This window comes from Cyprinus carpio, chromosome B1 (assembly GCF_018340385.1).
Source record: "Cyprinus carpio isolate SPL01 chromosome B1, ASM1834038v1, whole genome shotgun sequence".
Taxonomy (NCBI): domain Eukaryota; kingdom Metazoa; phylum Chordata; class Actinopteri; order Cypriniformes; family Cyprinidae; genus Cyprinus; species Cyprinus carpio.
In genome coordinates, this window is record NC_056597.1 from 38,649,944 (window position 1) to 38,673,527 (window position 23,584).

At 37.3% G+C, this 23,584-nt stretch overlaps 2 protein-coding genes across 2 annotated transcripts in view; both read right to left on the reverse strand.

Annotated features, from left to right (window-relative positions):
* Window positions 1–86: 86 nt before the first annotated feature.
* Window positions 87–4,334, reverse strand: LOC109108244. Its single transcript, XM_042717414.1, has 7 exons — window positions 3,752–4,334; window positions 3,543–3,610; window positions 2,600–2,702; window positions 1,224–2,237; window positions 546–609; window positions 326–450; window positions 87–225 (listed from the first exon to the last, which is right to left on the reverse strand). Exons 2-7 carry the CDS (start codon window positions 3,591–3,593, stop codon window positions 194–196), a joined length of 1,389 nt encoding a protein of 462 aa, XP_042573348.1. The 5' UTR covers window positions 3,594–3,610; window positions 3,752–4,334; the 3' UTR covers window positions 87–193.
* Window positions 4,335–4,931: 597 nt separating this feature from the next.
* The window catches only part of itsn1 (intersectin 1 (SH3 domain protein)), a 39,965-nt gene continuing 21,312 nt past the window's right edge, over window positions 4,932–23,584 (reverse strand). The window contains 22 exon segments of the mRNA XM_042717428.1: window positions 4,932–6,714; window positions 7,866–8,040; window positions 8,172–8,237; window positions 8,343–8,436; window positions 8,545–8,666; window positions 8,752–8,964; window positions 9,183–9,350; window positions 9,548–9,646; window positions 9,953–10,118; window positions 10,393–10,499; window positions 10,601–10,722; window positions 14,558–14,749; window positions 15,171–15,294; window positions 15,586–15,707; window positions 15,926–15,971; window positions 16,083–16,431; window positions 16,741–16,946; window positions 17,699–17,870; window positions 17,993–18,309; window positions 19,597–19,718; window positions 19,858–20,069; window positions 20,167–20,276. Coding sequence (XP_042573362.1) covers window positions 6,566–6,714; window positions 7,866–8,040; window positions 8,172–8,237; window positions 8,343–8,436; window positions 8,545–8,666; window positions 8,752–8,964; window positions 9,183–9,350; window positions 9,548–9,646; window positions 9,953–10,118; window positions 10,393–10,499; window positions 10,601–10,722; window positions 14,558–14,749; window positions 15,171–15,294; window positions 15,586–15,707; window positions 15,926–15,971; window positions 16,083–16,431; window positions 16,741–16,946; window positions 17,699–17,870; window positions 17,993–18,309; window positions 19,597–19,718; window positions 19,858–20,069; window positions 20,167–20,276 — 3,453 coding nt within the window. The 3' untranslated portion in view covers window positions 4,932–6,565.

Here is a 23,584-nt window from a genome sequence, read left to right on the forward strand (position 1 = left end):
AGATTTTGCACGGTGCTCGGTTGGTTTTAAACGGTCATTCAGAGCGTTAAATAAAAGAAAATAAATAAGGCACAGTGTGAAAATGGTAACGTTCCAACTACTTTATTTTTTTTCTTGCTTTCCCTCTTGTAACCGCAAATAATTCAGTTATTTATAAACTGACGTAATTCAGTGGCTTGCTTCTGTGAGCTTTTCATTTTGAGCTGCTTTCATCCAGTTCAGGCTCTGAAAAAAAGATTAAAAATAAAAAAACAGTTAATCTGAACTTTCATAATCATTCTAAATGTGCAACAAAAATATATAAAAGGCAAAAATATATACCCACCAGAGAACTTAAATTCTGGGAACTCGGTTAAGTCTCCACTCCCATACAGTCTCTGGAGTTTGTTAAGTTCTTCACTAAAAGCTGTCTCATATTCTGGTCCAGCATCTACAGGGCCACCATAGGCTCTACGGACAACACAGTGTGTTATTAAAAATAGATGAGAAGCTTGATATGTATCGGAATGCATGGAATGTTTTAATGTGATTTATGTAGTACATACTGGCTCTTTGTGGAGTATTCCCTTATCTTCTCGAGAAAGAGTTTCTGTACTGGATCCAGCTGTGCTGCAGATGTGAGAGAAATCCCTGTTAGTTGTTACACATACAGTAAGTATGCAGTAATTCTAAAATGTCAATATTAGCCAGAATGCTTTCACTATATGTGCTTTGATAATAAAATTCAGATTAGAATTCTACTGCACTGCATGTTTAAATAAAAAAATATTTATAGACCTACCTTCCAATTAATTATAACTTATCACAGTAAAAGTATTTGCATTATTAAAGGCAAACAGGCAAAAAGTTTCCCTTGATTCCTAGCTTATGTTTATGTGGCATGGCACATCTTTTTAAGTTTCCCTTGATTCCTAGCTTATGTTTATGTGGCAAACAACCATAAACAATAATTAAAATATTTAAACATGAGTCTGTTGCACTATAAACTAATGCAAAGTAATTATGCAAGTAAATGTATTTCAACAATGAATTATGCATTTCTGAAAACTGCATAGAGCTTGTGAATTTTAACTTTATGATAATATAACATTTGCAATATCTCGGAGATAATTTCCCACAAATAACTGTCAACAAAAAATTGGGAGGGTGCAAAAACAACACAAAAATATTCCTATTTTTGTAAGATTTATGTAGGTATTGAATGCAGAAAGCGTGAAACATACCCTCAGTTAACTCTTCAGTTGCCTCTTCCTCTAAAACCTCAGTCTGCACTAGAATCGGGTCCGTTAGATGGATAGATCTTTGAGCATCGCCAGACATCTCTGACATAGCATCTACAGCTTTACTTAGAGAAGCAGATGTGGTCTCAACAACAGAGAGATGCTCAGTTGATTGAGGTGAAGAGACTTGAATGGCTTCTTCATGACAAACTTCTCCAAGGGTTGGAACTTCACCGGAGGCGACAGCCACAGCTTCAGCACTGGAAATATCTAGTATGGAGTTAGCTGTGCCATCTGGAAAAGACACAAGTGCCTGAGTGATGATCTCTTGGCCAGAAGATGGTTTGTCTGCTTTGACACGTGAAGACCAAGTGGCAGCTAGAAAGTCTTGAAATTGAGTGGATTGAGGCTGTGAGGAGTTTACCAAAGGTGATGCATCGGTTACTGCAACCACTTCTGAAACATCAGAAAACTCCTGCAGATGACCGTTCTCATGTGCAGATGAAGCTTCGGGAGATGCTATCCCTTTGGAAGTCACCATAACATCAGGCATGTAAACTGTCCCATCAGTTTCTCCTGCATGTTCTTCAGAGGCAGAAGATGGAATGACTTCTGAGGGGTTTGTTGAAGATAGTTCAGAAACTTGACTGATATTTATATTCATCTCTCCTTGAGCTGAAGCCTCTTGTGGAGCATTAATCGTGGATGATTCAACAGCATATTTTGTATTCAACATTTCAGTGTATGCCTTATTATGCAGACTTGCTGTATAACTATCCACAGCATCTTTTGTAAGATGGGTGCTGGTAGAAGTTTGAACTTTTGCATTTGAAATCATACTTTCTTTGGCATCACTCTGGTCCATCAGTTTATGTGCTGTAGCAGTGGGTTTGGTTGGACTAGCAGCAGCTTTCAGTGCAGAAGCAGTGAACACTAATTGTTTCTTCTCTTTGGTCTCCTTGGCCTTTTGCTGTAGTAATTTGGCAATATCGATTATAGTTTTTGGTTTCGCTTTCTCTAGGGTAAAGATAACATTATATTAATGCATATAACAAAAGCAAGAAGCAAAAGCACTCAAATAACTTGCTGAAAAGTAAAATTCTGTGCACAAACCAAGTCAACATGTAAAAAAATAAAGTTACCAAAAGGGGGATTTTGCCATGCTGCAATAGAAGAACATTTTTGGTTTCCCAAAGAACCTTTCACTTAAACTATGAAGAACATTTTAATAATCTGAATAATCTTTCGTGAAATGGATGTTGAAGGTTCTACATGGAATCGTAGATGATGCCAATAAAAAAAAAAGGTGCCTCAATATTCCTAAAATATGACACCACACAACAAAAAGTCAAAGTGCAATAAAAATCACAATAACTTACTTATACTTGTGTATCTGATAGGCTTGTTTACATGATGGGCTTTGGTGCAGAGTGGTGTCAATGGAGGAATGTTCTTTTGAATCCAACTATCCAACCAAAGGAACTGAATTAAAGATGCACAAAGTCATTTAGTTTTAATTCACAGCTTCAAGCAATACCACCATTAGCTGACATCTGAGCAAGACATTTGTAAAGAATTGGACAAAGCTGAACATATTCTCATAATAAGAGGGTCAGGTCAAGAGGTTTCTGCACTTTCCATGAATTTGAGACTTTTGGTTACAATTAGGCATTTTTTTTTTTAAATAAATTACAAAAATAATGTAGCCTACTACTTATTATTACTAATTTACTTTTGCCGCCTATCAAAATGATGGGTGTCAACCCATTTTTTAAAAAGTTTTTGGTACACAGACAAACAAACTATATACTCAAAAAAAATAAAATAAAATAAAAAAATAATTTTTTTTTGTTCAAAATGTTCAATTCAACATAGATATTATACCAGACCAGACCACTAAAAGGTGAGAGGGAGGGTTCAAGCTGTAATTTTTCATGCTAGGTTAATTTATTTATTTATTTATTTTTTGTTATGTCGGTGAGGCCATCTAATTTGTAACTTTCTTAATATAAGAATGGGGTAGGAGTTTATAAGATTTATTTTTTCTTCATCCTACTCCTGTTCTTCTTGTCATGGAATGTATTTTTGTTGTGTTTGTTGGATTGTTGTTGTGGCATTTCGTGTTGCATTACCATGAAAAGAGAATAAATAAATGAAATGAAAATGAAGTTTCATATTAGACAAGAAGTTTATGAAAACCATTTAATTCTTTGTGCCAGTATTGATTTTAAAACTAGGTTTATGAAAACCATTTAATTCTTTGTGCCAGTATTGATTTTTTTTATTGAATTAGCGTTCAACTTGAGTGACAGTCACATGTACCTTCAAAACCCTCAATCGCCGGATCCTCTGGAAGGACATTATCGCAAACATCCCAAAGAAGTCGTTGGCTTTATGATGGAAGAGTAAACAGTTACTTAAGGAGGACAGGGAACGTACAGAACAAAATACTCGCGTTTACTCTCACCAAAACCAAGATGCAACATTCGTACACAATATTCGTGACAATATATAATGCCTTGTGTTATTACCCTTAATGCTGCTCTCTTTCGACTCGTCGACGTGTGTTTCATAGACACCGCTTGTTTACTTGTCCATCGCAAATCAGGACATGCCGTTCAATGGTCGTTAAAATTGTATTCAAAGATTCTCATTCAAAAACGCCTCTATAGACGATAAAAGCAAGACTACTGTGCAATAAGCAGAAAAACACGCACGAGGATAATTCGTTTTTCTTTTATTGTTCCGTGAAGCTTAAAGACGTTGCGTAATCTTTCTGACACGCCTCCTGAGAGACACGCTGTCCATAGCATGTCGTTTTCTCTATTCTCAGTTCTCACAAAAAAAAAAAAACACAGAAAAATGTTAAATACTTTGATAAATGGGCTGACTCGAAGAGCGTGGCATTCTTTTGACAAAAAAAAATATTGGTTTCGACAGCATAATTAACTGAGGAAACTGCTTGCAACGAAAAAAATCATACTTTGCATTACATCTTGGTCCAATTGAGTTTTATTTGCAACATTAAGACAACACACTGCTTCTACATTGATGACAATACGCTGTCATCAACATATTTACTTCTCAGTTTGTAATATATTATACTCCATTCAAAGTTTTTTTAATAGTAGAATATTTTATTATTATTTGGTGGTTTTTTGATTAAAAAATAATGAAGGTATGGGCAAATCTTCTGGCCTGAAATGTACAGTGCGCGTGATAAGAGATGAGGGAAGGAGAGAAAGAGGAGAGGGGACAAAAGAGAGGAAAAAAAGAAAAGACGTGTGACCACGACCCCTTGCATTGTCTGGAATATTCTTTGAGATGAGGTTTGGGGACCCGACAGAAAGCATTCAAAGCACTAAGAATCACTCTTTCTCATATATACAGTACACACACACACACACACATAGAAAAACCAAGTGGAATAACTTGCTGGCCTCACAATAGCTGTTTTCCTTGATCACTCTGCCATCTCACTAGCACAGCAGTGGAATATTAATGTGTGTATTGCATCTAGACAGGAAAATTTACACACAAATTTAACAAAACTGATCCCCCCGCTACAGTCCGAAAGAAAACGGCACCTTTCTCAAGCTCAGTAGTGTGATAACTGAGGGCAAATTAATAAGACAGACACAAATCCAACATATTTCATCATCTATGTAAAAACAGTGGGCTCTTTCTATGACATATCTGAAGAACTGAAGACGTTTGCAGCAGGTACGGGTGAGGATTGATCCCTTTTGCTCACTGGTTCATTGTTTCAGCATCGTTTTCAGCATTGTTTCAATTTTCCAAACCTTTAACACTACAAACCATCTTGCTATTTTTCTGCAGATAAACAGCAAAAAAGCAAATAAGAACACAGTTACAAAATATGAACTCTGACATCTCTTATTTTTACAAATATGACATAACTACAGTGTTGATCGCTAATGCCTAACAACAGCACACGAATAAAAAAAAAATACATAAATCAAAAACAAATTGGGAACTTATTAGTAATGCAGTATCAAACTTAAATATAGTACTATATATTAAATAGTTTATTTTGTGATGTACCACAATAAAACTAAGAACATCAGGGAACTGAAGAACATCGATTTTTTTGGGGGCCTTTTAGTGACATTTGACAAATATGTTTTTTGTTGTTTTTTTTTTTGCTGGGAAATTCTTCTGATCACCTTTGAAAAGCTGCTGTGATATTTTGCTTGGTCTCTGAGATGTGTCCCATTCTCAATAGAATAAAAATAAATAAAAGCTACATAACAAAAAAAAAAATGCTGAAAAACAAATATAACAATTTCCCTCCCACAATTCATTTTGTTTATATGGAGCATTTGTGGCCGTATCTTTTCAAGACTTGCTGAAAATTTCCCTGAATATGCTCACGTTTAATGAACCCTCAAATACAACAACAACAAAAAAAACATCTCGACAACATTCAGTTCTTGAATGGTCACCACATATTATAGAAATAAATGAGTCGGCTGAAACTAGAGAAGTTTGCCAGCAAAACCTGGTCTTAGTTTTTAGTGTTAATGACTGAAATTATGGAATAAAATGTTGAACAGCCAGTAAGACTATTAGGATGAATCTCACAAAAACATCAAAATACTAGTATTTTGCATTAAAATATGACCTATTCCAGGACCATTATATTTTATGATTCTCATTACTGTAATAGAAGAGTTTTTTTTAAATTACAACGATTTTTCATTAGTAAACCTGCATAAATTAAAAGCAGTACAACAGATATTACCAACATGTATAAATACACAACAATTTAAATAATATATCAGCATTTTTTTTTCATATTACAGTTATGAGAATTCTATATATTTTTTGAATTATGCAAATAAGGTTTCATGAGATTCACCCATAATGACGGATTTCACTGGAATGGCACATCATCAGCAACGTGTCATCATTCTAGAATGAAAATAATATTGTTTCAAATGGCACTACTGTTCCCGGGTCATTAGAGTGTTAAATACAACTACTGTATGTTTGACTCTTTAAGACTTGCACAGCATCCTGAGACATCCTTCACATCATTTGGGAACTGAAAGGTTCCCTCTACAGCACATCCTTCATTTTCTCTCACACGCTTGTCTTGAAAAGGTATCAAGGACAATAAAAATCCAATCGGGATCACTGATTAAGACTGTTACAGCATTTTGCAGACTCACAAGCTTCTGTGCAAATACACACATTCACACTCTGGGATTCATGATGCTGGGTGGAGTGGGACTGTCACATTAGGCTGGTGGGCTTTCACCACGGAGGAGTAGTGGATATGGATTCTGGGGGGGATAAAAGGTCAGGTCAAACAACGTGGGTCAGGGTTCATCAAAGAGCTGAAGGTCCAGTCGCACCACAATCTCTCCCGTAGGGACTTCGTGTAAAAGCAGACGCTTGGTGATGGGCCCCTTAGAGCCCTGGTCCTTCTTGATGTCGGCCAGCCGAATCTCCGTCCTGCCCAAGAAATCTACAAAGATGAAGAGAGAGAAAGAAAAACTTGGTGTGGTTATGCTTATAAACTACCTTTCAACAGTTTGGAGTCAGTAAGATTTTTTAAAGGTGTTCGAAAAAAGTATATTTTTTTATTATCAAATATACAGTATAAACAGGAAAAATCTGAAATATTTTTATAATTTAAAATAATAGTATTCCATTATAATCAGTTTTAAAATGTAATTTATTCCTTTAATGGCAAAGCTGAATGTTCAGCAGCCATTATTTGAAATACATATTTTGTACACACACACACACACACACACACACACACACACACACACACACACACACACACACACACACACACACACACACACACACACACACACACACACACATATATACACAAAAAGTTTATTTGCAAAAACAGATAACTCTACAAAAATTGTTTTTTATGATGTTATCATGTTTTATTGTTTTATTTAGCTGTATTTTTTTGTTATTTTTATTTAAATAACCCAACTGCAGTTTGATTGAGATTAATTGGAATGCACAATGAAAAAACCTGATTTTTGAAAATTGTTTACTGTTTTTTTGCAAAATAAACTCTTCATATAATATATATATAATATATTATAATATATAGATCTATATATATTATATATATATATATATATATATATATATATAGATAATATATATATATACTGCAGTAAGTTTTTTAATGTTCTTAAAGAACATTTTCTATTTGAATATACATTAAAATATAATTTATTCCCATAATGCAATAGAAATCTTTTGTAACAATATACACTACCGTCTTTTTACTGTAATTTAACCCCGTAAAAAAATTGATTAAAACAGTTTTTGGAATGGGTCACCATTGTATTTTTTTTGTAATTTTATAAATTTTTTTGTTTTTAATGTTATTTGTTTTGTTTTTTTGGAGGATGTGTTTATTTTTTTTTTAAGCAAAAGGATGAAAGACTTATATTGTTAGAAAAGATAGCAGATGAGATTTTTTTTTTTTTTTTTTTTTTTTAAATGTTCTAAATCTTACTGATCCCACACAGCAGCAAATATACATTCTGATATGTTTGATTATATGTGAGAGTATATTTTGATTTCCCGAGTTTGGTTATATGTTATGTGACACATTCCGAGGGCCAGTAACCGACTGACCGTCCGGGGAGAACTGATCCCTCTCAAACACAGTGACGCACAGCACATCCTGCTCCAGGTCTTTGATGAAGAACTGGCAGTTTGAGTTCCACTTAGGGTTCAGAGTGTCCTGCAGCGTCTTAGTGACGTGACACTGAGAGCCCATCGTCACCTCACAGTACGGATTACTCTTCCCTGCACACATAAACACACACACAATGGACATTTATGACATGATCAATAGCACTAAAATGCTTATAACCCCATAAACCACCTTAAATTTGATTAAACAGTATTCAACTTTTTTTCTATTTGAAATTCATGGTTGTTAGGTCTTTTAGCTTTCATGAATTCTTCAATGTTAACCATTAGAATACCAGTGGCAGTGTGAGTCTTAGATGTAAATGTAAAAATAACAGGAACACAAAACCAGTGCTTAGCAAACACTCAGAGCATTCATAGCTTTATTAAATCAGCGAGGGCTTTGTAAGGAAAGACGCGAGACAAACCTAAGTAGGCTTTCTCTCTCTTCTTCTTCTCCGTTTCTATGAAGAGCTCAGAAGCGGCTTTGATCTTCTGCACCCAAGCTGTCCTGAAGGATTACAGAGTGGGACAGAAGAACATCGTCAAGATTATTATGAGCATGTGTATTGTAGGTTAATAGATATAGATCGAAATAATACAAGTAATTAGTAAATACCGCTCGTTGATGCTCTCAGCCCGAATAGTGTAGACTCTGTCGATGTGAGATATGTGGAATATGGGTTCATCTCCAGAAGGATCAGTGGGAAGCTTCACCAGCACCTCATTGAGAAAGATGGGCTGCAGAGGTCAACAAGCGGAATAAGTATTATATTAAAGGTCAAAAACTGATTGCAAAGAAATAGGATTTCTAAGAACGTCTCACCGTTTTGTACATGCGATACTGCAGGTGGGATTTCGCACTGAAGACTTTGTCCGTTCCAGACGAGCCCAGAGGTTTGATGATCTGCGTGAGGAGCAGGAAATCGTTAAACAGGAAGCCGAAAAGCTCCTTGTTGCTTTTGGCTTTGTAGAGTTTTCCACTGTGCAGGAACTTCCGAGGGCCCAGACAATTTGTAACCGAGTTGAACACAAGTTGCTGTGAAGAGAGAGAAAAACCTTTAGGTGACACTTTATTTTAAGGATCACTGTTCTCACTATTAACTGGTTGCTTATTAGCATGCATATTCCTAGCATATCGGTTATTTATTAGTACTTATAAAGCACATATTAATGCTTTATACTGTATGACCATATTTTAGATTCCTTAATCCTACCCCATACCCATGTTTATGCACCAGGTTTGTGTTATGGTACCTCTGACAGCCCCTCACACTGCACATGTGCCTGGATCCACTCCAGCCGGTCCGAGTTTTCTTTCTCTCGCACGCCTTCGTTGACTTGCGAGCACAGCTCTTCAGCCTTCTCCAGAGCCAGCCGCAGGTGACTGTGGTCCGGGTGGCTTTCTGGAGTGTTCTCTAAAATCTGTGCATGGAAGGAGAAGAAACATGAGACGATGGATCCAGATACAAAAAGCCAAAAGGAAAGTGATGTCAAAGTAGAAGAGTACAGATGGTGATGAATACATTGCTCCTTTATTTGCTTTTTAGCACAAAGTTTTGTTTTCAGTGTGTCACTGGTTCTTTATACAGTAGTTAGGAAATAGTTGATTATCAACGTACGTTTTTGATGATGAGGGGGTATCGGGTGACTCTCTGCATGGGTTTGAGGAGGAAGCTGGACAGGGGCATTCCCTTACAGCGAGGGTCCATCGCCAACCGCTGTAAAACATGCAAACATACATAACTATTATAAAAACATCAATCAATTTCTATAGCCCTTTATACAATGCAGATTATACAATACAGATTGAAATACGCAGACTCAATAATGAATTAACAATCAATTAACATTGTGGCTTTTTTATAATTTCTATAGCCTTTTACAATATGCATTTTATAATATAGATTGAATCGCATATAAAATCTGCAACAGAATCCCACAACATTTCAATAAAAAATTAAAAACAATTTAAAATGACTTATTACAATTAAAATCTGCAAACAATACCACAACAGAAACTGGACATTACAATAATCGTCTGTTTTCTGCTGAATGAGGGTGGCGCCGTTGAGCTGGCAGCTGCAGAAGCGGATGTACGGCTGCATGTGAGGAAGCTGAGCCGTCAGGATGTCACCAATCATCTTCACCGGCATGCGCTCACCCGACATCTTCTTCCTCACACGCAATGCCCTGGAGACAGTCAGAGAGGCATTCTGGGTAAGCCACGTAATGCTCATTATATAGAATTCCATCTGATCTATTCTTTTAGTTGTCTTAACATCAGTTTCATAAAGCTGTGAAGTGTGAATACTTAAATAAATGACCTGGCATGCTGCATTACTTTAATACATACTGATGCCCTGCATTCTCATTAACAGCTTTAGAGCAGTTTCTATCATAGAATAAACACTACTGGAGCTTAAACTGATGATGGAGTCAGGATTTCAATCAGTAGGTGGCATACTTGAGCAGTTTAATGTTGCACATGATCAGCTCTTTCCAGTTGACAAAGATCATGGCCACCTCCTTCTCAGTCAACAATTCTGACTCCAGCAAAGGCTTCTGGAACGTCTGAAAACAAACCATAAATATTGATTATAATATATATATATTTGCTATTACAGCTAATACTCATTGGGTGAATGGGTCAATTTTACCCCCATGAGTTTTACCTCAGTAACTAGCTGCAGGTCATTTACATAGTTCTCCTCTGTAACAATAAGTTCATGTATGTAACCCTGCCTCTTCCGTTCCACTGGGGTCAGCATGTCGAGCAGGTGGAGGTCGGCACACCCTGTGAAACGCACAGACGTCATGCAGTCACATCTCATGCTTAGATTAATACATTAGAAAAAGATTAATAAATCATTAGTATATTAATTCAGTTGTAGTTTAAGCAGACAAAAAGCAAGCACTTACAACAAACTTGTATTACTTTGGTAAGAATAATACAGTAAATTAAAGCTGAATGTTTTTTCTCTTTGCATTAAGTAAGCACTATTGTATGATTATTGCAAAACAAAGGGCCTGATATGAAGCGTATTACACTTATCAAATAAATTACTGGACATGCAACATTGATTTGAGTTGAACTTACTTTATTATGTGAGAAGAAAGAGATGACGGGGTGATACGAGGCATAACTAGCAGTTATTGTAGGAACACGCTCAACTTTATAAAAATATTTGACCGCAGAATGCTGCGACTGCCCAATCAGAATCAATTATTCCAGACAGCCGTGTAACTAAATATTCATTTGCTTCTATAGAATATGCATGCAGGCATCTTACTCAAGCAATACTAGGGCTGGGCGATATATCGCATACAATAATCATGCACATTTCATCAGTAAAGCCGGTTCCCTGATTACCGCTAAATCGCCATCACCTGCTTTCAAACGGAGCGGCATTTAATAGACAGAGCCGTAGATCACTGTCAGCTACGCAATATCACGTTCATTAACGCAGATGAATCGCCTTCCATAATGAACGCGATATTGCGTAGCTTGTCAGTGATCTACGGCTCTGTATATTAAATGCCGCTCTGTTTGAAAGCAGGTGATGGCGATTTAGCGCTAATCAGGGAATCGGCTTTACTGACGAAATGCACGTGACAATTGCATGCGATATATCGCCCAGCACTAAGCAATACTGATTTTTTTATGCCACATGAGTCATGAATAAATTATTGTGCATTCAAAAACATTATGCATGTGATACTGACACAATTGCTTCATCTGGTAGCAGATTGAAAATAAATAAATAAAGCCAGTCTGCAGTTGCCATGAAGTTCTTTAATGGTTACACATTTTTTATAAAGGTGGTATGACACTTTGTTTAAAGCTAGGAATTGTTGTATATTGTTGACTTTTTAACTGTACATTCATTTTATTTTGATAAAATGCTTTAATAGTCAAGTACAACGGTTAATGTTTTGGACATTTTGGTGAGATATTCAGAACAAATGCATTTTATTACAGAGTACTGAATGGGAAGGAAGCAGTCATGCTTCTGGATTCTGAGGATGGGTATGTTCACTTAAAATAAAAAAACAAAACCAAAAACTTTGCAAGAGACTGATCACGGACATGATGGACAGTCCATCCAGCCAATAATAAAGCAGCAACCTCAAATACTTTTACACTGTGGAACCAGCGAAGAACCACACAGACATCATTTCATGTCTTGTTTCTCAGCATTAAAATTACAACACTGTTATGAGGCAGATAAAAAAAAAATTCAGTTTGTGTGTTGCCAGTACAATATTGTAGGAGTACAAATTAATGCCATGCTTTGTTTGCTTTCTAACAAGCAGAAAAAAAAAACCACACTGGATGATCTAAAGGCCCTAAAACTAAGTCTCTTGTTCTTATATTTAAAAGAAAATTCCAGTCTTTCATGTTTCACTTGTAAATGTCTATTTATTCATAAGCATTTGTGATAAAAGGGTATTAAGCTTATATTCAGTACATTAATGTTTTCCTTAATGCTGTTTAGGGATTCATTCAAAGCATGATAACTCATAAAATTTGGACTTTCTAAATGTTCCTATTCACTACTATTTTTGTTTTCCAGTAAAGGACGGTGTATACTGCAGTGGATTTTTTTTAACACTATGCATAACTTTTGATCATTATAAAAATAGTGAGCTGTTATATCAAGAACACCTCGAAATCTAGTATTCTCAAAAATCAACAACATTTCAAAAATAATTGCAAATTCAATCAACATGACAGAATGATGACAGCAAACGACTGAGAATACAAAACAAAAGCATTCATCCATCTATATGGGAAATACAATTTTACAAGAAATGAACCCTCTGAAAATCCAACCATGTAAGGAAACCCTTCAAGAGTACGTCACTTCCAGCAAAAATTTTTTTTACATGTACGCCCTTTGTCTACCACTGTACCATTATCCTTAAGTGGCAGTTGTTTAGTTCTTTTTTGGTTAGCAACACCAATTCTCAACCCCATCACACAAACACAATGAAACAAACAATCAAAATAAAAAAAAAAAACAACAACAAAAAAACCAAACAAGAGACTAGCAAGCACACAAACACAAATCAATTCATCCACTGTTTTGGTATGAACGTGTAACAAACAATGACACAGAGAGGCATGTGACCGGACCGGATGAACTGAGACGCCCTTCCTGTCCATCAAATTGACTGACAGCACCTGTGTTTACTGGAAGGGGTGAAGGGGAGGGGATCTTCTGAATGACACACAATAGTATTCTACATGAAGTCCACATATCCGACCATTTGAGGACACTTGACATGGTATATACTCGTTTTCGAGATCACTTGACTTGTTTTAGACACACTTTGGCATCCGAAAGGTATGACATCTTGATATTTCAGTTGGTCGGATATGCTGTACACATCGCTATGTCTCAATTCCACATAATAGAGCCTTGATGAGTTTGCAATGACACTAGTAAGCATGTCAGTTATGACACATGTTTGATGCTGCACCCCGTTACGTCATGACTCATGAATAGTGGGTCATTTTGTGGTGCCATGGTCCAATGAGAAACCCGGGGGCGGGGCTTGGAGGAGCGAAAGCGTGCATTAATCGGATGAAGCGGTGGAACTTAACACTGAATGGAATCACATTTTGATTGGTTGCTTCACAACAGCTTTTTTTACCTACAACCTTTTTGGGTGAGATCACAGAAAGCCACAAAAGGACCCACTATCCAGCACTTTTTTTTGGATTAGTGTTTCAATTCAATGTACAAATTCACTGTGAATGATTAATTTCATGAATTTGTCAAAGGAAAAAGGAAAGAGATCCTTCAAATATTAGCCATTCTTGTTTATTTAACTGCTTTAATGCAGAGGATGCTGGCTGGCAATTTTGCCCGAGAGTCTACGGTTCTGAATATTGAGGTTAACGACTGCTCTCTGTCGTATTCGTCTCTTCTGGCCACAAAGCCAGCTTGGGGGGGGGGGATTGGCAGTCACATGATCAATGTTCCATCTCCCATCATCCCGCTGGGCACGGTTTAAGGGATAGTGGGTCGCTTTGAGGACTTTCAAGGCTGAGTGGGATATGGGCAACATAAGAGTCCTAGAAAGAGGAAAACACAGCACATAAGCCAAAAAAAAAAAGAAAAAAAAAAAAAAAAAATCTAACAAAAAACAAAAAAGGAAAGTAAAGTAAAGAAAAACCACAATGTGCAAAATCTTTACGAGCTAGGAGAACTAAATGAACTCTGCAAGACACTTTTCACAGGACGCCACAATGACAAAGACACCGGCATGCAGGCAGAGAGAGAAAGAGAGATGAGAGTCTACTTAATGCTCTACAACATGAGGTGAGAAGGTTGACTGGAAACAGGAAGAGGAGGGGCTTCGGTGTGGACATTGGATGCTCTATAACTCACCACATCGTGAGGACATAACTAAAACTAATTTTGAGAAGGTCCTCAAAGATTTGAAAGAAGTGACTGTGTTGTCACAGTCCATTTAACTGGATGTTATTGGTGACGCTTCAAGCCAATTGTCTCTCAAAGGGATTTCAGAATTTATTTGTTATCTCTAATTTCTTTGAGCAGGATAGAGAGAGGATCAGTGTGAGTGCATGTATAAGATACAGAAAAACGTTCTGGACTCACATTGTTGGCTGGGGTCAGTGTCGGTGGTCAGCTTAACGTAGTTCGATGGGAAAAGGCCAATGGAACCATTCAGCTCTCCCTTCCACCAATCAGGATCCTCTTTGCTCAAAACATTGATGATTTGACCCTTCCCAAAAGGCAGCTCATCATCGTTCTGAGCCGTGTAATCATACATGCCAATCACCTGGCACACTATGGAGGGGAAACATAAACACACATGTAAAATGTGTTTTTGTACAACTGTAGTTCATCTTCAAATATCTTCCAACTAATTTCAGAATCTCTATCTCAATATTTATTCTTGAATAACATAATATAATATTATATAATACATTTATTCCTGATTACTGGAGTATTTGCTTAGCTATTTGGTAGATCACCTTTATATATCAACCATCAGGACATGCAAATACTATGAAAAACAGAGCTGATGATGGTGTGTAGGCAGCACTATACAAGTAACCTAGCCTGTACTAAATGACAAGAGCCAACATGCTCAAACTTGACATACTTGAATGCTTAAACTTGTTAATTATTAAAAGAACAAAGTACAAAATACAACATTTCATCTGTGCCGAGAGAAACCAGATCTCGCACAATCAGTTACATGTACCTGCATTGGGTGTTGGGAGCTTGGGTGGGTTGGGCTCTGTGGGTGTGGTCTTAGTGGTGCTAGGGCTCAATAATTTTACATAATTAGCTGGAAACCAGCCAATCTGACGCTTCTTTCCTCTTGCCTGGAGAAAGCAACAGCAGTGGGCCATTAAAATGAATATGATGTAAAAATTTAGCATACAATCTAATTTATGAGAAACAACATCTCACTGGCATCACCATATCAGCTCATTCCACAAGCACTGATGTCATAAATTAAATTAAGTAAATCTTAGCACAGATAAGCAGATGTATTTTTACAGAGCACCAAATATATTTTGCTTCTATAACTAAAGTATCTATTAAATGTTTAAGGTTTGTGTTATTGTGGTAGAAAGTCTGGGTGTATTTCATAGCATCTGTGTTATTCAGACCTGAAGTTCTCCTTCCCACCATCCTCCTGGGTTTTTCTTTCGAATAAGAATGAGCTGGCCTGGTGCTAAAGTGAGCTGCTCTGCCCCGGTGGCCGTGTACGGAGCGATCACTTGGGCAATCTCTGAACACAGAAGAAAAACAGGTAAAAGGAGAAAAAATTAGAGTAAAGAACCACTGACCAATAAAATACTGTTATGGTGTAATTATGAAGGCCACAAATCTGCTGCTTAAAGCTGTTTTTTCCACCTAAAACTCTCTCAAACATCAACTAAGCCAACATAAAAGGTACATGGTACAATATTTATGAGAGAGTTGTAGCATGAGGACATCCGCACCCACCTGGTTTCTTCCCTAAACTTCCTGTTTTTCCAGCAGATCCCAAACCCTAGAAAAAAAAAAGTGTAAAGAATGCTATTGTTATGATTTTTCTAGTCGAAAATGTTCCTTATTTGACTAAAATAACATTTTTTTTTCATGCAAATTATATCAAAAGTACCTCAGATTCCTTAGGCTTGACATAATTTGAGGGGAAGACTCCAGTCTTTCCGCCCACAGTCCCAGTCCACCAATCTCCTTCTTTCTTTATGACCGTGATGACATCACCTTGCTGAAAGGTCAAGTCACCCTGCTCACTGCTTTCATATGTATACATGGCCACATACTCTGTGATTAGACAAAATCATACAAAGACTTTCAGATACAAAATGATTAAGGAGAGAGGGAGAAATGCATGATCCATCGAGCTGTCGCTGGTAATCTGACCTTCTCCGAGATCTGTGGGTTTGTTTGGAGATGGGCTGGGTCTCTTAACACTGGGAGGGCTGTCTGAAGAGCCAGACTCAATACTGAAACAGAACAATGGCACTCAAAACTCAAAATCACAGTCTGGATGAAACGCCTAACTGTGTGTTCAACATCACTTTTTGTAATAAAACTGGTACTAACTCATTTTTGAGTTTATTATTATGTTACACTAAAAAAGTGATCAAAATGTATTACAATATACTACAAATATAATGTTATAAATGCATGCTATTTTGCGCAGATGCATTGACAAAAATAAAAATGAACATTTTAATATGCTAACAACTAATAAAAATCACCAATATTAGCCAAGAACCAATATGGTAATGATATATCGCCAAGATTCACACCTCATAGATTTCCGGACGGGCCCAGAGATGAGTTTGACGTAAGATTTGGGGAACCATCCTCTCTGCCCTTGCACCTCCCCAAACCACCACATATCCTGCTGCTCCAGGACGGTGATCACGTCATTCTTGTTAAAGTTTAGGTGATTGTCTTTCTTGGCTCTCCATGGATACAAAGCCTGTGCCTGCAGACCCTCCACCTTTTCACCCTGGAAACAAGACAGACAGCAAGTGTTTTCAAAAATGAAACTAAAAAAAAAAAGATCAGCAGTAATGCACTCACAAGATCTCAACACCGAAACATAACTTGCATCTAATGAAATGATGAACAATGTATGATGCTTTTCATTTGCAGCAACAAAGTAATAGCCTGAAAGAAATAGGCCTTATAAACTTTAAAGCAATAGTTCATTTGCTAGAAAATTTGCTTAAAATCTTACCCTCAGGCCATTCAAGATGTAGATGAGTTTGTTTCTTCATCTGAACATATTTGGAGAAATTTAGCATTACATCAGTTGCTCACCAGTGGATCCAGTGAATGGGTGCCATGAGAATGAGAGACTGAACAGCTGATAAAACACCACAATAAACCACAAGTGACTCCAGTCCAACAATTAATGTCTTGTGAAACAAAAACTGTAACAAACAAATCAATAAGATGGATTTGTATTCAGGACTGGAGTTATGTGGATTATTGTGATGTTTTTATCAGCTGTCTTTTATCTAATTTTGATGGCACCCATTCACTGCATTGGATCCACTGGTGTGCAAGTGATGTCTAAATTTCTGATACAGAAACAAACTCATCTACATCTTGAATGGTCTGAGACCATTTTTATCAAATTTTAATTTTTGGGTTTGAATTATTAATTATTCAATACAACTAGTTAAGAAAATATAAGTACTCTAAAGCAAAAATTCCTTAATATGGACGGGGCAGTTTTTTAGAGAGTATATATACCTGGCCGAGCACAGGTGAGGGTGAGGAGCCGGAAAGCGTGGCTGGGGTGAAAGCAGAGCGCTGTCTGATCTGCCCTCCACTGGGCACTGACAGGGACGGCTGAGAGGGCTGGGTCGGCCATGCATCCCATCCATCATTGTCCTGCTTCTCCACAGCAGAATTACTTGGCCATCTGAATTAAAGTCACAAGAGCACAGAATCTAAATGGATGCAGATAAACCTGAACTGAAAAAACTAATCTGCAAATGTCTTTGCTAGTAAAATTTTTTTTTTAAAATTTGACAAATTACTTACGTAGTGCTGAAATCTGCCCAGTTACTGGATGCTGAGGAAGAGGAGGAGGCGGGGCCTGGAAGGGCAGGGGCTGAGGAGGGTGGGGCTATCGATGCAGACTCTGTGGAGGCTGACTGCAAGGGTGCGGCTGTGGTTATTGAAGCAGATGACATATGGGCACCCAATTTAGGGGCAGAACTAGAAGCAGCGCTTGCTCTTAAACTAAGAGGAACTTCAGATTCTGGAATCTTCTCTGCATAATTGGCAGGGAACCAGCCAGTCTTCCCTTTAATCTCTCCTCCTAACCATCCAGGTTCACCTGTCTGAGACTCATCCACCTGACAAAACAGAAACACAAGAGAAAGCAAATGAGAGACATAAAGAGAGGACGTGACAAAACAATAATCACAAATAATTGGGTGATAAAGAAACCCAGGGAACCACAGCATCTTAATAAACATCAGAAAAACATGAACTGGAATATACAGAGCACCGTGACTGTATGTGATGAAACAAAGGATTGATTTAATACAGGAAATGGATTAAATGGTCATGGCATCATCTCTGAGTGATCTAACGGCAAACGCAGCAAAGCCTCTGAAATCTTGCAAAAGACTCAACATCAGACATGTAGCCACATATTATGATCTCTGTACAAGGTCTGTTTCAGCTCAGTGACAGTTGAACAAAACCGAGAACATCAAAGACAAACTAGAAATGAATAAAAGTGCACAAGGAGCAGAATCCTCGACTTACCCACTCTCCCTTCACCTTCAGGCAGAGAAAGCAAAGGGAGCATAGAGGCAGGGTCAGAGGTCAGTAAATGTGCAAACTAGCAGCACACATATAGGCTATACTCTCTTACACAAAGCAAAGACAATCGCACACTCTCTGGCAAGCACACATCAGAACTATGGCTGTTTATTTAACGCGTTAACATGGTGCAGTTAATTTTCAAACAAATAACATGTTAAAATTATTAAAGCATTTAATACACGTCATCTTACATTATTACATGCAATGCATTTCTTTCTAAAGCACTTTTGTATTGTCTAATAATGCTTTTCTCATTTAACACAATAATGACTTTATCTTTGGGGGTAATTTCTCTTCCAAAATTGATGTGTGATTCATTTGCGATTCATTAAATAAATTAATCAGCACATCATATAATTAACCTACTTTTAAACTTTAATGCCAGCCTAATCAGAAAATAAAAGCACACACTGTAGGGCTGAAACTATTCCTTAATATAACAGTAAACAACAGAGTAATTATATGCAGAGTCTAAGAGAGAAAAAGACTGCTCTAATTGCAAATGCAAATGTAAATGCAATATTATATATATATATATATATATATATATATATATATATACACACACACTCACACACACACACACACACACACACAAGACTGCATTTATTTGATTAAACTACAGTAAAAACAGCAATGTTGTCAAGTATTATTATCACATTTTACATGAACCGTTTTAATATTTTTTATGTAATTTATTTCTGTCATGGCAAAGCTAAATTTCAGCTCCAGTCTTCAGTGTCACATGATCCTTCAGAAATCATTTTAATATGCCGATTTGCCTCTCAAGAATGTTCAAAGTTGCTTACCATCACTATATCTCCAGGATGGATGGTGATTTCATCGTGACTGCGGGCCTCAAAGGGATACAGTGCTCTATAGTACACCACCTTTACATTCTCCTGACTAAAGCCAGACACTGGAATCTTCTCTATATCAGAAACACAAAAGTTATGAGTTATGCCATTTAGGGGGAGCTTAACATGTCTCAATATGAATAAACAACTAAAAAGCAGCTGCAAAACAGTCCAACTCATGTCTGTCTGGTTCAACAAGCATCTTTGTCTCACCTGCCATAGACCAGGGGGACTGAGTCTGTAGTTTTCCCGACTGCGGATGCTGTGTGAAGAGTTTGGAGAGGTTATCCTGTACTTCGGTTCTGCTGTGGTTCTCCTCTTCACTCACTTGGCTTATCCAAGCCTGAGTCGCAGGAGGAGTGGGAGCTTTACCCAGCCCATCATCTCTCCATGCAGGAGACACGCCATCTTCTGTCCCTGACAACCTGAGGGAAAGTAAGGGACAAAATTAATGCCTGTTAAAAAAAGTCAAATAATTTTTTTTTCTTCTGCAAAGAATAGCCATGGAAGGACGTAAAATACCTAGACTCTTGTAATTCTGTGGACTTCCTGTCATGCGACGGCTGGGTGATGTCAGCCTCCAGCTCCTTTTGTTTCTGCCTCTGTTGTTTGTTGTGGATTTCTCTCAGCTCCTGTAATGCATGATGGGATATTGGAGTACAGGTAAGGGGAGTATAGGGGGCAACGGGGCTCTGTTTGCACTCATTCTCTCACACTCAGACGTGTTCACAGCTGTGCCCTGAAAGTGCTGTCTGGACAAGTCTCTTAGTCTCTATTTATTTCTATACAGGAATCATAATTCTGACTATAGCTTATATGTGATCATCTTAAAATATTGAAAAGATTAAATCATCTTTGCAAGACTATTTGATACTCTCTGCTATCTCACAACGTTTTCATTTTTAAAATAGAAAATGTTAAAACATTACACAGCATATACACTTTATGTGCTTGACTGTATGATTCATGTAACCATGTTCATGAATAGCTGGCAAATGGCTCACTTATTTAACAATTGACTAACAGGAAACTCAACGCATTTGTATTTCAATACTGTATGCATAAATCGTACACTTGCATGGTACATGCTGCAAACTGCATAGCGATTGCATTCATGATGGCAGGCTGCAATGCCTGCTGGGTAATGTCACATGAACCACAGAAGTCTCAAGAGAGGAAACAACAGACTGTTTCAGCAGATCAATGTTATGCCAGACCATTTCCAATAAACAAGCTTTGGGAAACACCATAAGGATATGGTAAAGGAGTCGTATGGTATTTCTTTGTTAGATATTAAACTGACAGATCTGTTGATAGCCTATATTTATTACTGAAGAGTATGCTTCTCTGGTCTGGGATCTCTTATTGAAGCAACATTTCTGTTCAATGCTGAATGCCATATAAGCACAATTGACATCGAATTATACAATCAAGAAAGATCACTGCAAGCGGTTTGGTAACAGACAGGCTATAGAAAGACAGAGAGAGTTAGCCATTCGATTTTTAAAACACACAATTATACACACCAAACCAGTGTAAAAGGGTGTAAGTGTTTAGATTTCATGAACCAGACATGCACTTTTTAATGGATTTGTAAATCCACACACTGAAAACATAAGGTTCGCTTCTATTAGCAACTTCAATTTATTTCTTCTTTCTTTTTAAATGTAATTTTTGCCGGGAAAGCCTACATAGAATTTACCTGATCACAAGAAAATCAATGTAACTAAACGTCATGAACCTATAAAATTATTTAAAAAATGAAAATAATGTGAACTAAAACTATTTAGATTATATCCACTGCCACATATTTGTCAATCTCTGAAGAATGTTTGAATTCCAAAATCAATTGTTCAGTATCCAACTAACCATATAATTAAATAAATGCTAAAATCCCATCCAAATGAAAGAAAGACAGAACACTGCATTTTATTTGTGTTTTAAACTGGTGTAAAGGAATTTACAGCTAGCTACTCTATTTTGAAAACTGAAAGTCCAGAAACTGCTCAAAATAAATGTTCTCCTTAAGTGACTAGAATGTAAATATAAAATGAATTTATTAATTTATAAAATTCTGTAACGGCTGCTAAGAGATTTCAAAGGATATATATATATAATATATATATATATATAAGAAATGCTTACTGTCCAGGTTCATGTATAAAATTTTGGAATTAAAAGGATAGTTCACCCAAAAATAAAAAATTCTGTCATTAATTACTCACCCTCATGTCGTTCCAAACCCTAAGTAGTGTTGTCAAAAGTACCGACTTCGGTACCAGTCGGTAATAAAATTTTAAAAAAGTCCATCTCCTGCTAACATTTGAGAGCTGTTGAGCCGATTCTTAAACACTGCTGATTGGCCACAGTGTTCACAATGTCAACATATATGACTGTGATTGGCTACAATGATCATCACTTTACACTCTTCACCAAGTGCTCACAAAGAAACACACGGGAGTGTTTGAAAGCCTGCACATAGACAAATCCGCTGACAGATGTTGCTTTCAAACACTGTGTGCTTCTGTGTGAGTTCTCAGTGAAGAGCATTCAAATGTTAGTAGGAATGGAAAATTTCAGTACTGACTGGTACCAAAGTCGGTACTTTAGACAACATTATGCATAAGACCTTCGTTCCTCTTCAAACACAAATGAAGATATTTTTGATGAAATGAAAGTGAAAGTCGTGACATTTGTCAAGTATGGTAACCCATACTCGAAATTGGTGCTCTGCATTTAACCCATCCAAGTTCACACACACCGCAGTGAGAAGTGGAACACACACCCGTAGCAGTGGGCAGCTATATATCCAGCGCCCGGGGAGCACTGGGGGGTCAGTGCCTGGTCAAGGGCACTTCAGCCATGGGTATTGAGGGTAGAAGAGAGCACTGTTCATTCACTCCCTCCCACCTACAACTCCTGCCAGCACCGAGACTTGAACCTGCGACCTTCTGGTTACAAGTCCAACTCTCTAACCGTTAGGCCACAGCTGCCCCGTGGTAGAGTGAGATGTTCGTTCATTTTCAAACACAAATGAAGATATTTTTGATGAAATCTGAGAGCTTTCTGACCCTGTATGTAAGGACATTGTTAAATTAGTCCATGTGACATTAGCGTTTCATCCATAATTTTATGAAGCTATGGGAATACTTTTTCTACACGAAGAAAACAAAAATAACGTTTATTCAAAATTTCTTCTCTTCCATGTCAGTCTTCAACACCTGTTCACGAGAGGTTTTGGTATTCAACACCTGTTTAATAGAGTTAAAGGGTTGAAGTTTTATTTTTTGATGGACTACTGTAACAATGTCCTTAGTACTTTCTGGGCTTTGGACATTTCAGTTGTGTTACCATCTATGCAGGGTCAGAAAGCTCTCGGTTTCATCAAAAATATCTTAATTTGTGTTACGAAGATGAACAAAGGTTTTACGGGTTTGGAACGACATGGGGTGAGTAATTAATGACAAAATGTTAATTTTTGGGTGAACTTTTAATTGACGCATGTCTTGGGGAAAAAAAGCAGCATGATCAACCTTGCGCATAAATATGATGATCTGCCTCAGATCGGGGCACAAAAAGGCACAGCTTTCTACTGATACGTGAAGGTTTAGAATAGCTACAGTGCTGCCTTTGATGGGCTTCTCAAATGGCGCTTTTCCACTGCATGGTACGTCTCTGCTTGGCACGGCTCAGTACTGCATGGCTCAGCTCGGTTTGCGTTTCCACTGCAGTTTAGTACCGCTTTACTTACATGTCGTTATAGTTGCGCCGCTTCTACTGCCGCGACTCCTGAAAAACTTTTTCATTCCGTGTCGCCCCATCAAGCTCTTTCGGATCTGCTTCTCTGCTATCAACGAGAGGAATGTCTGTACTTCCTCAACAGACAACGAAACAACCATTTTTTGGTTGTTAAAAAAAGGTGCGCTCGTTCAAAACAGTT

Coding starts and splice junctions, on each gene's coding strand:
- LOC109108244 (XM_042717414.1), bottom strand. CDS start 3,593: ATGTTTGCGATAATGTCCTTCCAGAGGATCCGGCGATTGAGGGTTTTG. Junction 451..545: donor GAATACTCCACAAAGAGCCA/GTATGTACTACA, acceptor TGTTGTCCGTAG/AGCCTATGGTGGCCCTGTAG. Junction 226..325: donor CCCAGAATTTAAGTTCTCTG/GTGGGTATATAT, acceptor TCTTTTTTTCAG/AGCCTGAACTGGATGAAAGC.